Genomic DNA, 14274 nt, shown 5'->3' with positions numbered 1-14274 from the left:
GCCTACAGAGCATGCAAAGGTATAGTAACTTCATATTTCTTTCCAGTGTTTCTGCTTGTGTTTGAATGATATTTAGTATGTGTAATTTACCTAGCGTCATTTGTTTACTTTTACTAATACAGCGTAGGATCACAAGCAGACTGCAGAGTTTTCTGTGTTTGCTCGACATGGAGATGCTGCGAATCATCACAGACTGCACTGTCCATGAAGCCCGCAGAACAGACAGCAGCAGGAGTTTGTCGGTCAGCGAGTTCATGGCATTCGTAGCAATCCTATTTCTACGAGCAGTCCTCTGTCCAGTTGGAGCGATGTCGGACTGTTGGTCGGCAATGTTCGCTGTGCCTTCGATCCAGGAGACAATGGCACGGGTCACATCAAATATCTCATAGAACAACATCACTTCATTATCACTGTGCACTTGTTGCGTTCAATCCCAGTTCACTCACTGCTAGCTGTCACTACATAACAGGTCATCATTAACTTTATCCAAAAAGATGTCGTATTAGGACACATCCAGAAGGAAGAAAATTCCATAACTCCAGGTTTTGAACATTATGGCAGTTTCTCTCAATGTTAGGCATGTTCTCTCTCTTGTTAGGCATCGGTAAACCAGTGCCCACTGCCGCATCTGTGAAAAGAGAAAATCAAATGTTTCCGTTTTAACCTGCAACCTGTAGGCTATATATTAATTCTGGGACATTGTGTGCACTTTTTAATCAATTTAGAATGCATAACATTGTAAGGTAAAATGCAAAACAATTCTGAAATCACAATAACCCCAAATATCAGACAGTTTTATTTGACATCCAGGAAGATATGAGGCATGTTGGTCAGAATTGGGCCTGATTTTGGCAGCTGTGTTTGGGTTTGACTCGTACCTACATTTTTACAGGAAATTTTACAGCTTGCAGCTGTAGAGTTCTTACCCCATTATTCAGTTTCTAAAGTAAACCCATCCATTTCTGACCAGGCTTTTATTGGAGTTTATGATGGCTTAAAATGGAACAACTTTCAAAGTGACTGCACATAAGCTCATCATGGGACCATTTAACACTGGGAAGGCCAACGCTACGAAAAAAGTCGCGAGGGAAATCAGCCGCCGAGTAGCCCACTTTCCTGCTGTGAAGAGATTAGTGCCCTTTGTCTTGCTAAAGACATGGTGCGTGTTTCAAGCGCCGACCACCGCTCTCCTTTCCAAGGAAATTCAGCCTGGGCAGTTCATCTGTATATCACAGCTTCAAGAAGCAATTCAAACGTTACAATCTATATTTCTTTATAGCGCGAAGATAATAACTCATATGCTGAATAGGAATGAATCCTTTGGTTTGAATCGCGCTAAACAATCTAAGTGAAATAAATCCTCGCGTTTTTTTTTGTATTAGGCGTACGTGCTGTGCGATTTTCTCAAAGCACACCAGACACAGACTAGCCAGTTTTATATGTTTCATTCGCATTTTATGCTTACTTCATCGCACTAAAGAATAAACTACAATAATGTGCATGTAGTAGGCATACGTGTTGTGCGATTTTCACAAGGCAAACCAGACACTGACTAGCCCATTTTATGAGTGTCAAGCGCCGACCACCGTTCCATTTCCAAGGAAATTCAGCCTGGGCAGTTCATCTGTATATCACAGCTTCAAGAAGAATAAACAATCCATTTGTAGTAAGCATACGTGTTATGTGATTTTGTATGTGTTTCATACGTTTTTTATGCTTACACTAAAGAATAAACAATGCGTTGGCGGTACGTGTAGTGCGATGGCAAATTCACAGAATCGTGCTGCAGAGTAAACAAATATACATTTTGAATCCACCACAAAGATACCAGTCAATCTGTGTACCTATATTTTTTGTAATGTAACATACTTGCACATTGTGTTAGAGTTTAAGTATATACGCGATTTACAGAAATAATGCCGGTAATAGAACCATTGTTGTAAAAGTTTTATACACACACACACACACCCCACCCAGTAATAACAATAAAGATATTCTTGCCTTAGCAATGACAGGGTAAAACAAATGTGTGATGCAGAACAACATTATTTTTATTAGAAAAATATAAATCTCATTTGAAATACAGCCAAGTGCGCTTTGAGCATCCCGCAAGCTAACAGTTGCTACATATCCATGGCCCATCCTTTCTACATTTTCGACAGGTGTACTTGGCGCACACAGCACACCGCTCCGAGCTGTGATTCCTGTTGCAGTGTATCTGCACCTGGCACTGCGTCGTCTTTCCAGGAGCAGGTGGAGGTCGTTGCTTTTTCGCCATTGTCTTTTCCTGTAAGAATCGACGCCGAAGTTCCTCAGCAAGAGCATGTAAAAAGTCTCTTCTGCTCTCTGTGGACCTCGTGCATGTCGTATACAAAACATGTGCATTCATCGCTGCCAAGTCCAGCATGTTGTAGAACACTGCAACAGGCCACCTGCGTGTTCCTGTGCGGACCGTATACCCACGCACCTTCTGGTCCATGATATCCACACCGCACTGCAAAGAAGAAACATAAAAAGGTTATGTTACATTATAAACATTATAATCATTTTGTCTGACATATATGACATAAAAATTCAATAATGTGACATTATTTATCATAATATACGCATACCTTCATGCTGTTGTAGTCCGTGATCGTGTTTGGTTTCCTTTTGCGGCCTTCGGAGATCGTGACTTGTTTGTGCGGGTGTCCTTGTCATCGAAGCGCAAGTACTGCATGATTTCTTTGTAGCGGTCACGCGACATCGTGTCCTTGATTGCAGGCACAGCGTATTTCTTAGACCAACAATCGGCCACCGCTCCAACCGGGCAGAGTATTGCCCGCAGAAAAAGCACTGCGATGAAAGCCATCAACTCGCTGACAGACAGGTTCCAGCTCTGATCCGCTCTGTGGGCTTCATGGACCGTGCAGTGTGTGATTGTCCTCAGCATCTCTATGTCGATCAAACACAGAAAGCTCTGCAACCTGCTTGTGATTCTGCGCTGTAGAAGTAAAATAAAAATCACATCACTTGTATGTAAAAAAATAGGAAATATAAAATAATATATATATTTTTTCATCTTTACATCTACAAAAGAGGAAATATAGTTGGCCAAATTCAGTTCAATGATTTTTCCTATGCACATCCGTGATAACATTACTTATATGTAAAAAAAAAGAAGAGGAAATATAATATAAATACATTTATAAAATATAACAAAGAGGAAATATAGCTGGCCAAATTCAGTTCAATGCTTTTTCATATATACATCTACAAAAGAGGAAATATAGTTGGCCAAATTCAGTTCAATGCTTTTTCCTATGTACATCCGTGATAACATTACTTATATGTAAAAAAAGAGGAAATATAATATAAATATATTTATAAAATATAACAAAGAGGAAATATAGTTGGCCAAATTCAATTCAATGTTTTTTCCTATGCACTACACTACAAAATGCACTACAGTTTCATCTATACAAAAGAGGAAATATAGCTGGCAAAATTCACCTCTGTACTTTTCTTGTATACATCTACGAAAAGAGTTTTTTACATTACCTTGGCATGCTCTGTAGGTCCTGCGGTCTCACTGAACGTAAAAGTGGTGCTGCCGTGTCCAAGACTTCGTACAACATCAGTCTTTTCCCAAGCGGTTCCATCTTTTGCGTTTATGTTCGTTGCAGGCTTTCTGACATCCTTAGCAACAGAACGCTTCTTTCGTGAGGGGTACGGTTTTCTTCATCCGATTGTCCACTCGTATCTGCGCCAGTTGAAAGTGCCAGATCGGAGTCTTCAGCACTAAAAGAAAGTTCCTCTCCTCCGTCGGAATCACAGTCATCCATTGCGTTCAGAAGAGCCAAAGCTTGCAAAGGAGTGTAAATCCTCTTGTGTGCCATCGTAGGGTCCGTGTCTTCCTCGCAGAACAAGAAAAATATATGAAATGACTCACCTGTGTTTGTGTGTCCGTTTTTATCCCAGCTTGGAGAAGACCACACCCCACCCATCTTCAACAAGTGTAAATTGTGGACCTTCACGGCGGCTGATGCAAAGGCGCTAATGACATGCGTATCGATACCCGCTAATCACTAACCGATACTTGCGCATTTCCATTTCTTTATATCTGATGGATGAATAGATGTATAGATGAATGGATAATCAGTCAGTCTCTGGGTTAAAATTAAATTTAATTGTTCTGTAATTATCTGGAATTAGGTGGAAAAACAAAATTGATATGGCTAGAATTTTTATATAAGTAGTGCTGTTTCATAAAAGCAGAACAACATAAATAACATGTAGGCTACAATGCCTATATTTGACTTTCTCTAAATATCTAAATACAGATAGAATATATATAATTTTTATGATATTTCAGAGATTATTTTGTGGCGTTTCCTGTCTATGTAGCAGTGCAAATTATATATATTCTCTACCTGTAAATTAGTGCTGTTTCGTAACGGACGAATTGCAGAAATAACATACATACAATGTTTGATTCTGTCTAAATATCTAGATACGGATAGAATATATATAATTTGTACTGATTGATTTCGATTTTTACTTAATTTTAGATAACACTTGGATAGTATAAAACAAATAACTTCTAGCACATACGCCTACTACAAGTACAATGTTTATTCTTTAGCGCGAAGATTTATTTCAGTTAGAATGTTCAGCGCGGGGTCCACTTCAAAGGAAGCGTAAAATATGTATGAAACATATAAAATGGGCTAGTCATTGTCTGGTTTGCCTTGTGAAAATCACACAACACGTATGCCTACTACAAATACAACGTTTATTCTTTAGTGTGAAGATTTATTTCAGTTAGAATGTTTAGCGAGATTCAAACCAAAAGATTAATTCCTATTCATCATAGGAATAATTACCTACGCGCTATAAAAAAAAGATAGTTTCACGGGTTGTAACTTTTGAATTGCTTCTTGAAGCTGTGATATACAGATGAGCTGGTTTTCTGTGGAAAGGAGAGCGGGGGTCTGCGCGGTTTGCCTGCGAAACTCCTCGTACTTTTAGCCATATTAGTGTTTGACCTGCCGCCTCAGTGCTCCGCATTTGCATAATAAAAGGATGGCTAATTGCTGGCAAGAAGGAGGGGTGATGTCCTGGAGATCCTGAAATTTCAGTCTTGCTAGTGTTAAAAGTCATACAAATGTTTGTATACATAACCAGAAAACAGCTGTTTATCAAGATAAGATAAGATAAATCTTTATTGTCATTGCCACTTTTTCAAGAACAACGAAATTGCAGTTCCCTCGACTCAGAATTTAAGAATAAGAATAAGTAAAAAACAAAAGGTTCTATTATTTACATATTTAGAAATTTACAAAGTACTGATTTACACCATTTGACAATACAGGAAATTGCCCTTATGAAATATTGCACCGGTTTTATACTGATTATATTGCACAAGTATATTGATCCAATATTGTTCACTCAAACTGTGAGTGAATATATTATACATGACTGGAAACAGCTAAGCTGTGTTTGAATTTAAGGCCATGATAGCTTTAGGGTAAAAGCTGTTTTTGAGGCGGGTTGTCCTGGATTTAAAAGCCCTGTATCTCCTGCCAGATGGCAGTAGTTGGAAGAGACAGTGTCCAGGATGTGATGAGTCCTGTACAATGTCTATGGCTTTTTGGCGGCACCGAGATGTGTAGATTTGGTCTAGAGTTGGGAGATTGCAGCCAATTGTATTCTCCGCTGACCTGATGACTCTGTGGAGTGCTTTCTTTTCTTGTGCTGTGCAGCTGCTGTACCACACACACAGTCCATACGTGAGTATGCTCTCTATAGAGCTGTGATAGAAAACATAGGAAGAACCACCTTCCTGAAAAAGTACTAAGTATTCTCAGACAATACAATCTCTGCTGTGCCTTCTTTAGCAGCTCTCTAGTGTTCGCACTCCAGGTCAAATTTTCCTCCATCTCGATGCCCAGGAACCTGAACACTGGTACCCTCTCCACACTGGTCCCAACAATGATGAGTGGCTGGATGTCCACTTTTCCCTTCCTGAAGTCAATGATTATTTCCTTTGTTTTTTGAGGGTTGAGGAACAGGTTATTAATTTGGCACCACTCTGACAGCTGCACCACCTCGTTCCTGTAGGTCTGCTCGCCCTCCCTGTCTGAGATGAGCCCGACCACTGTGGTATCATCTGCAAACTTGATTACTTTGTTGCTGTGGTGGGTAGCGACGCAGTCATATGTATAGAGGGTGTAGAAGAGTGTGCTAAGCACACAGCCCTGCGGTGTCCCTGTGTTGAGAATGAGAGCCGTGGAGATGTGAGGACCCAATCTGACCCTCTGGGAGCGACCTGACAGGAAGTCCAGTATCCAGTTGCATACCTGTGATGGGAGTCCTAGATCTGACAGCTTGGATACCAGTCTATGTGGGAGGATGGTGTTAAAGGCCGAGCTGAAATCCACAAAAAGCAGCCTGGCTCCCTAGCTGCTCCAAATGGGTCAGCGCAGTGTGCAGTGTTGTCGCCACGGCGTCCTCTGTGGATCTCTTTGCCTTGTAGGCAAATTGAAGAGGGTCCAGGTTGGCTGGCAGACAGGCAATGACGACTCCGCACCAGCTTCTCGAAGCACTTCATAATGACAGATGTCATAACAGCTCTCAAGTTAAGTAGTGAAATAATATTACTCATACTGGTGCCTTGATCTTGTGTGCACATACTAGTTTTGAAAGAGGAGTTAGCAAAGAACATAGTAGAGGTGAAACAAGTGTAGATAGGGTGATGTGTCTGAAGATAGAAGTAGAAGGTCTGATGTTGAATGTTGCCAGTGGTTATGCTCCACAGGTTGGATGTGAGGAAGAGGAAAAAGAGAAGTTTTGGAAGGATCTAGATGAAGTGATAGAAAGTATTTCCAGTGAGGAGAGAGTGGTGATTGGAACAGACCTAAATGGACATGGTGAAGGAAACAGTGGAGATGCGGTAGCAATGGGTAGGTTTGGTGTCAAGGAAAGGAACCAGGAAGGACAGATGCTGGTGGATTCTGCTATAAAAAAACTTCCACTAGCAAAAAAACGAAGAGCGATGTATAAAAATCTGGAGAGAATTGAGGGCTGCGATGTGTAATATTTGAAATGTGACGCTTAATAATGTTATGTCTGTAAGTAATGGATTGTGCTGAAAAATATAAACGTTCATTAAAAAAATAATCCGAAAATGATAGTAGGCGTCTATTCGGGATTTTATAAGGCGTTCCCGACGAAGAGCTCGGCGAATAAACTGCGTTTCAATATCCACATGATCCTTGAGGAAAGGACGCATCATGATGACGTGTTGGTAAACTGGTTTAGGTACAAGTTAACCTGCCAGTGAGCAGGTTAGCTTCAGAGCATAAGTTGCTATAGTAACTGACTAAGGTTTTCTCTAAGCTTGGTTTCTGGAACGGAAAACCTCGAGTTTCCGTGTATTCTGAGTTAACTTACCCGGTTTTCTCGCTTAACCCGCTTTGTGGAATACCCCCCTGGCGTCCCGGCAACAACGTTTACCGCTAACGTTTACTGCTTCTCCCTCGTTTGCGGATCCTGAACTTGAAGGTACAGCATTACCGGTCATTGATAAATCTGACGATCTGCTAGATACAAATCAATTACAGATAGTCGAGGAGTCCGTAGGTGTACAGTGTTCTCCATCCAAGACGGATAACGCAACTCAAACAGACATGACGTTTACATAAGATGCAGTGGCCAAAAAGATTAGGGTTAATTAAATGTGAATCACAACATATTAGCCTGTCACTCAGTCTTACTATTGGAATTTAGTCACTACTAGACATGTATAAAAGAAAGCCCTTTGTCACGTATGACCGTGCCCCCCTCCCTTAGCTGTCACTCCGGACTCCCTTGTGTCTGTGTTCCATGCCTGTTGATCTCGCCCCACTCGTTTATCTTGTGATTCCCTTGTTAATTGCCACGCCCCTGTGTCATTGTCTTCACCTGCTCATAGTTTAGTTTTCATGTATATAAGTCCCGGTATTTCCCCAGTCTTGTTATCCATGGTTTTGTGCTTTGTTATATCCTGCTTTCGTGTTGCTTTGTTCATGCCAGTTATCCTCCACTACGGGGAGGAACAACCTGTAGTGCAAGTTGCGGGCAGACGGATTGAATGCACAGACGAGCTGTGGCTTAACCCTCGGTTGGCTCTCAATGGCTGCTGCAAGCTCCCGACGCCTCCGAGGAGGCGGAGCCATCGCAGAGAGAGCCACCGAGGGGCTCCGCTGATCCCGGAAGCCACTCCCCGAGGGTTCCCCAAGAATTTTTTGGGGGGACGTACTAGCCACTCAACCAAGGAGTGGCAGGCTGAAAACCCCGAGGACGTCGGTATGGCGGTCACGTCCCCCGAGGACGTCAGTGCGGCGGACACGCCCCCCGAGGACGTCAGCATGGCGGCTCCGCCCCCCGAGGACGTCAGCATGGCAGCTCCGCCCCCCGAGGATGTCAGCATGGCGGCTCCGCCCCCGAGGACGTCAGCATGGTGGCTCCGCCTCCCGAGGGCGTCTCGTCATGTCTGCGGCCTGTTCCCGCGACCCAGAGAAGGTCGTCCACGCCAGTTCCTGTTCCCGCGATCCGGAGAGGGTCGTCCATGCCGATTCCTGTCCCCGCGACCCAGAGGAGGTCGTTCACGCCAGTTCCCGTTCCCGCTGCCCGTCGGCAGTCCACACCTGCTCCAGTTCCCACGACCCGGAGAGGGTCGTCCACGCCGGCTGCTGTCCCCGCGACCCAGGAGAGGTCGTCCACGCCGGCTCCCGTCCCCGCGACCCAGGAGAGGTCGTCCACGCCGGCTCCCGTCTCCGCAACCCAGGAGAGGTTGTCCACGCCGGCGCCTGTTCCTGCTGCCCGCCTGCCGGTCGCGCCTGTTCCCGCTGCCCGCCAGCGGACCACGCCTGTTCCCGCTGCCCGCCAGCGGACCCCGCCTGTTCCCGCTGCCCGCCGCTCGGCCGCGCCTGTTCCCGCTGCCCGCCAGCGGACCCCGCCTGTTCCCGCTGCTCGCCAGCGGACCCCGCCTGTTCCCGCTGCCCGCCAGCGGACCCCGCCTGTTCCCGCTGAGACTGTGCTGCCCTCTATTGGGCATGGACTTTGTGGTCCCCCTGCTCGACCCTGTGCCTTTTATGTTCTGTTGCCCGTGTTCCCGTTGCTCCCTGGTCCTATCCCCGGTTTTGTTTTGGTTCCTGTCCCCGTTGTTGTGTCTGTTCGTGTCCACGTTCCTGTTCCAGCGTCTAGTTCCGGTGGTGTCGTCCTAGTCCCAGTCCCCATGTCAGTTCCCCAAGTCGTCACTCACCTTGTTCCTGTCCCTGTCTCAGTCGTCCAAGCCGTGTTTGCCTCTGTGTATGCCCCTGCCCTGTCCCCCGGCCCCACTCCTGTGTCTGTTCCCAGTCCTGTCTCGTCCGACCCTGCCTGTACTGCCAGGCCCCAGCCCAGCTCCTGGCCAGTCTCTACTTCCCTGTCTCCGGTCCCTGCCAAGCCCCAGGTTCTTCGTCCTGTCCTGTCCCTCCGGTCTGTCCCGTGGCGTCCTGTGTCCCCTATCCCTCGCCGTACCCCGTGCTTCCCTGCCCTGTCTGCCCTTGCGTGCCCCGGAGTGGCACGCCTTGAGGGGGAGTAATATCACGTATGACCGTGCCCCCCTCCCTTAGCTGTCACTCTGGACTCCCTTGTGTCTGTGTTCCGTGCCTGTTCATCCCGCCCCACTCGTTTATCTTGTGATTCCCTTGTTAATTGCCATGCCCCTGTGTCATTGTCTTCACCTGCTTATAGTTTAGTTTTCATGTATATAAGTCCCGGTTTTTCCCCAGTCTTGTTATCCATGGTTTTGGGCTTTGTTATATCCTGCTTTCGTGTTGCTTTGTTCATGCCAGTTATCCTGTCTGTAAGTACGTCTTGTTATCGCTGCCCAGTCGCCCTGTGTTATTTGTTGGTTTTGTTGCTCTGCGTTTTACCTGTGTTTGTTTTCCAAGTCTTTAGTCATGTCACTCAGTGTTTCGTGTTCGGACTCCCTCTCAGATCTGACCTCCGCATTCTTGTTTGACTCCGAGTTTGGTATTCCCTTTATTAAATCTCGCTCTCCTCAGCGTTTGTGTCCGCCTCCTTACTCCGCAGCATACGCTGCTTTACACCCTTTGACCTTATATGCAACGTCAATCTTCAATAAGAGCTCGCTATTACACGTTATCAGCATAGAAATACCGGTAAGACAAAAGTTACGGCCAGTCACTGCAACCATTTGACGTCACTACCTGCTGCGCCCGTCAGAAGTTATAAAAATGGCGACCTACGTGCAGCGGGATTTTACAGAAATTCGAATAAATCTGCTACTTTTTGTGATTTTTTACGTGTCTTAATAATTTAGAGTAATTACACGATATTAAGGCTTACATATGTTATCAGCCGGGGTTTCCTTTAAGAACGAGGTTGTAAATATTGCCATGTTATCAGCTTTCACGAGACTGATCACAAGCCTGAGTACTATAAAAGAAAACTGAATGGAAGAGAGAAAGACTGCTGTCTTACAAATGCTGCTGGTGTGTGTAACTGAGACTTCCTCTGGAATAAAAATTTAACTTTGTTTTTTTCTTTTTCCCTCAGCCTCATGTTATGTTATTTGTTTATTGTCTAACAATCATATCTCTGAATTAATATTGATATTAATTGAGAGAATATCAGTTTATAACTACACTATATTGCTAAAAGTATTCGCTGACCCATCCAAATGATTGGAATCACATGTTCCAATCACGTCCTTGGCCACAGGTGTATAAAATTAAGCACCTAGACTGTTTTTACAGTTGTGAAAGAATGGGTGTAACGCAGCATGCGCTGCGGAGCGAGGGGACGGACACAAATGCTGAGAAGAGCAAGATTTATTACAGGGCATTTCGTAATCGTCGTCAGAAAAGCAATCAGGAGTCATAACGGGAGGGCAGTCCGAATAACAAAGATACACAGGCATGACGAAAACAGGGAAACGCGAACAAGGCAGGGAAACACAGAGCACACGAATAACAGGAAAACAGCAATCCAATATGGAACATACCACAAATAACCAACAACGACATAGGAGACTCAGGGACTATAAATACACAGAACTTAAGGAACAGGTGATAACAATGACAACAGGAGCGTGGCAGACAATAGGAAATCATAGAGTCAAACGAGCAGGGTGGAATGAACGGGCAAGGAACACAGACACGAGGGAACCCGGAGTGACAGCTAGGAGAGGGGGGCGTAGCCCTACGTGACAATGGGTCACTCTCAGGAGCTCAGTGAATTCCAGAGTGGAACTTTGTTAAGATGCCACATGTGCAACAAGATTCTGCTTATTAACAAAGGTACAAAGTTCCGTAAAATCATTATAATACACACACACACACACAAAACATTATCTCACACTGGATTTGTGGTGGACCGAAGGTAATTAATGAAGAAAGAAAAAGAACAGAAAACTAGTGTCTTGTGGCCACCCTGGATTCCTTCCTGGGGCTCCCCTGTGTGAGTATACATTCACGTGTGTGTGTTATTTGTTCCACCTGTCCCTCATATCATTGCGTTGTGTGGTATGTGCTCATCTTGACCAAGACCCATTCACCATGTGTTCACTTCATGTTAAACTGCATCTTCCAGCTTGGAATCCTCCATCATCACACAGTACAGGATGAAAAACTGCAATACTGAGAAATTATTAACCGGGCAGAGCAAGTTTCAGACCAAACCACAATCAACTAAGGAAAGATTAATTCACCACTGTGGGACAGTCTGAGGGAGAACTAGTTATAACATGATTAGGCTGCATAGCAGATTGGAGGCTTATCCATATGACTGGGTAGCATTGAGAGAGTGGCTATTCTTTATTAAACCCTTTGAGAGGTGTATGGACGTATCAATACATGCTTATCCTTACTTTGATACATCATCATTATGTACACATAATAAAAATTCAGTCTTAAAAACATTAAAACCATTACATAGAAGTTTTGTTTAGATTTTGGTAGTTAATGATTAATCCCACTTAAATTAAAAAATTCTCTTGACAAAAGTACATCCATTTGTGAACATGAATGTTTGACATCAGAAATTTTCTTGAAACATATTCAATCTTGAAGATGAGGACTGAAATATTCTACAAGTTAAAATATTCTTAGCTGATGCTCTAAACCATGGATAAAATATAGCATATATTAGGGGATTCATGAAGGAATTAATGTACACTAGCCAGGCTAACACTGTCCACAACACTGAAAATGAGTATATGTTTTCAACTAACAACGAACTTAAATAAAATGGTATCCAGCAAGCAAGATAAACACAAATAACAATTCCCAGAGTTTTTGCTGCTTTGGTTTCAGAAGTGAATGAAACTCTGGCCCTTCGTCTGTTAGATGTACTATTAATAACAGATCTCACAGCTATAGATTGACGTCTTGCCACATTAAAAATGAATGAATACAAGATCAATATAATAGAACAGGGGGTTACAAAAATAACTATAAGGTCAACAGTAATCCATGGATATTTTACATATATTACACATTCTCCATGACAAATAACCATAATCTGAGATGGAAGAAGATGGCCATTAAAATTTAAAAAGATGAAGATATACAGTAGAAATAAAAACCATCCAGAAATTATGAATACGGATGTTTTACAAACTGTGATTTTGATGGAATAATTCAGAGGGTCATTAACAGCAATGTACCGATCAATTGCAATAAACATCACACTACAGAGAGATGATGCCATTGAGAAATAGTTTATAACTATAACAGCAATACATGCCATGTTGCCAAAATACCAACAGTTATTTATCAGTCCCATTATATTCACAGGCATAACAACCAGTCCCACGAGAATATCAGCTACAGCCAGAGAGAGGATGAGCAGGTTGGTTGGAGTGTGGAGCTGCTTGAAGTGAGAGATGGAGATGATCACCAGCAGGTTCAAAAACACAGTACACACAGAGATACATGATAGGAGAATGAATAAGAATATATTCCCAGTTCCTGTTCTGACCTCCTTTATGCATGATGAGTTGTCCTCAGGAAAGCAGTACTGAACAGCAGTACTGGTCATGTTGTGCTGATATGCTGTGATGCTCATCTTAAGATTCAGGACTGTTAAATGAAGCTCACTGTTCTTTGCTGGGCCTTTGCACTGTATTTTTATAGCATAGTATAAATCCTCCCACTAACATCTGAGTGGCTAGTTAGTCTGGATCATCACTCACCTGATTTTCAACATTTACGTCATACACTGATGGCCACCTGAGCACAAATGTCAATTTATACTGGTGACAGACAAACATTTCTGAAACTTTACTCTCCCACTCAAAATTTAAATTAAAATAACAACAATAGTTTGCAACAACCTTATCCTCACTGTGCAGGAGCATGAAGTGAGACATGCACTCAAAGCAGTGAACCCCAGGAAAGCTGCAGGCACTCTCAAAAACAGTTGCATGTTGCATACTGACAGTCACGCTGTCTACATTCTGAACAGGGCTGCCCTCACTTTAGCATAAATTCCAGCACTTTTCACACCTGGAACACAATGCAACATTAATTTTCGTCAGGTAAATGTTCCTTCCCCTGTTTTTGAGGGGTGTTTCTTTATACTACCAGACATCGTTTCGGAGACCACTGCAAAGAATGTGACAATTCAGCCTTGACGTGGCTCTGGGATTACGTCACATGCAGCGCTGTGCGCCCGTAGTGCCTGTAAATTTAAATTTTAATGGTCCAATGAAGGTAATTTTAATATCAGGAAATTTCCTCACTTAAAAAAAAACACGGGACGCCCGGGACAGGACGTGAGATACGGACATGTCCCGGGAAATACGGACGTTTAGTCACCCTACTTTAAGAAAGCTGGACTGTTTGCCATACCTAGCCACGTCACGTTTAACGGCTTCGGCTCTTTCGGCGAAATGTCTCGAAATGTTTCTTAATGCTGGAAGTTTGGCACGCAACATTGTCATAGCACAGTGTACACACAGCACGATCTTTGTCATACACCAAACCATAGTCTTCCATCCAGGGTTGAAATGCCCTCGCTTTGTTTTTTAACTGCACTGTAAAAAAAAAAGTCGTAAAAAAACGGTAACATGTCCGGCAGCAAAAGTTGCCAAAAAGTTACCATAAAATTACAGTAAAATACCACACATAATTCAACAATTAATTACTGTAAAATTACAGATTTTCCCTGTATTTATTCTTTGTAATTTCACAGCCAAATTTGAGTAAAATTACAAATTTTCGTTGTAAGAAAACACAGCTA

At 43.3% G+C, this 14274-nt stretch overlaps 1 protein-coding gene across 1 annotated transcript; it reads right to left on the bottom strand.

Annotated features, from left to right (window-relative positions):
* Positions 1–12066: 12066 nt before the first annotated feature.
* Positions 12067–13098, bottom strand: LOC143526260 (trace amine-associated receptor 13c-like). Its single transcript, XM_077020901.1, has one exon. The coding sequence runs from the start codon at positions 13096–13098 to the stop codon at positions 12067–12069; it is 1032 nt and encodes a 343-aa protein (XP_076877016.1).
* Between the last annotated feature and the right edge of the window lie 1176 nt (positions 13099–14274).

This window comes from Brachyhypopomus gauderio, chromosome 10 (assembly GCF_052324685.1).
Source record: "Brachyhypopomus gauderio isolate BG-103 chromosome 10, BGAUD_0.2, whole genome shotgun sequence".
Lineage (NCBI taxonomy): Eukaryota > Metazoa > Chordata > Actinopteri > Gymnotiformes > Hypopomidae > Brachyhypopomus > Brachyhypopomus gauderio.
Note: the sequence above shows the minus strand (reverse complement) of the source record. Positions and strands in the feature narration are given on the sequence as shown.

Excerpts from the sequence above, each read along its gene's own strand:
- LOC143526260 (XM_077020901.1), bottom strand. The coding sequence starts at position 13,098 with ATGAGCATCACAGCATATCAGCACAACATGACCAGTACTGCTGTTCAG.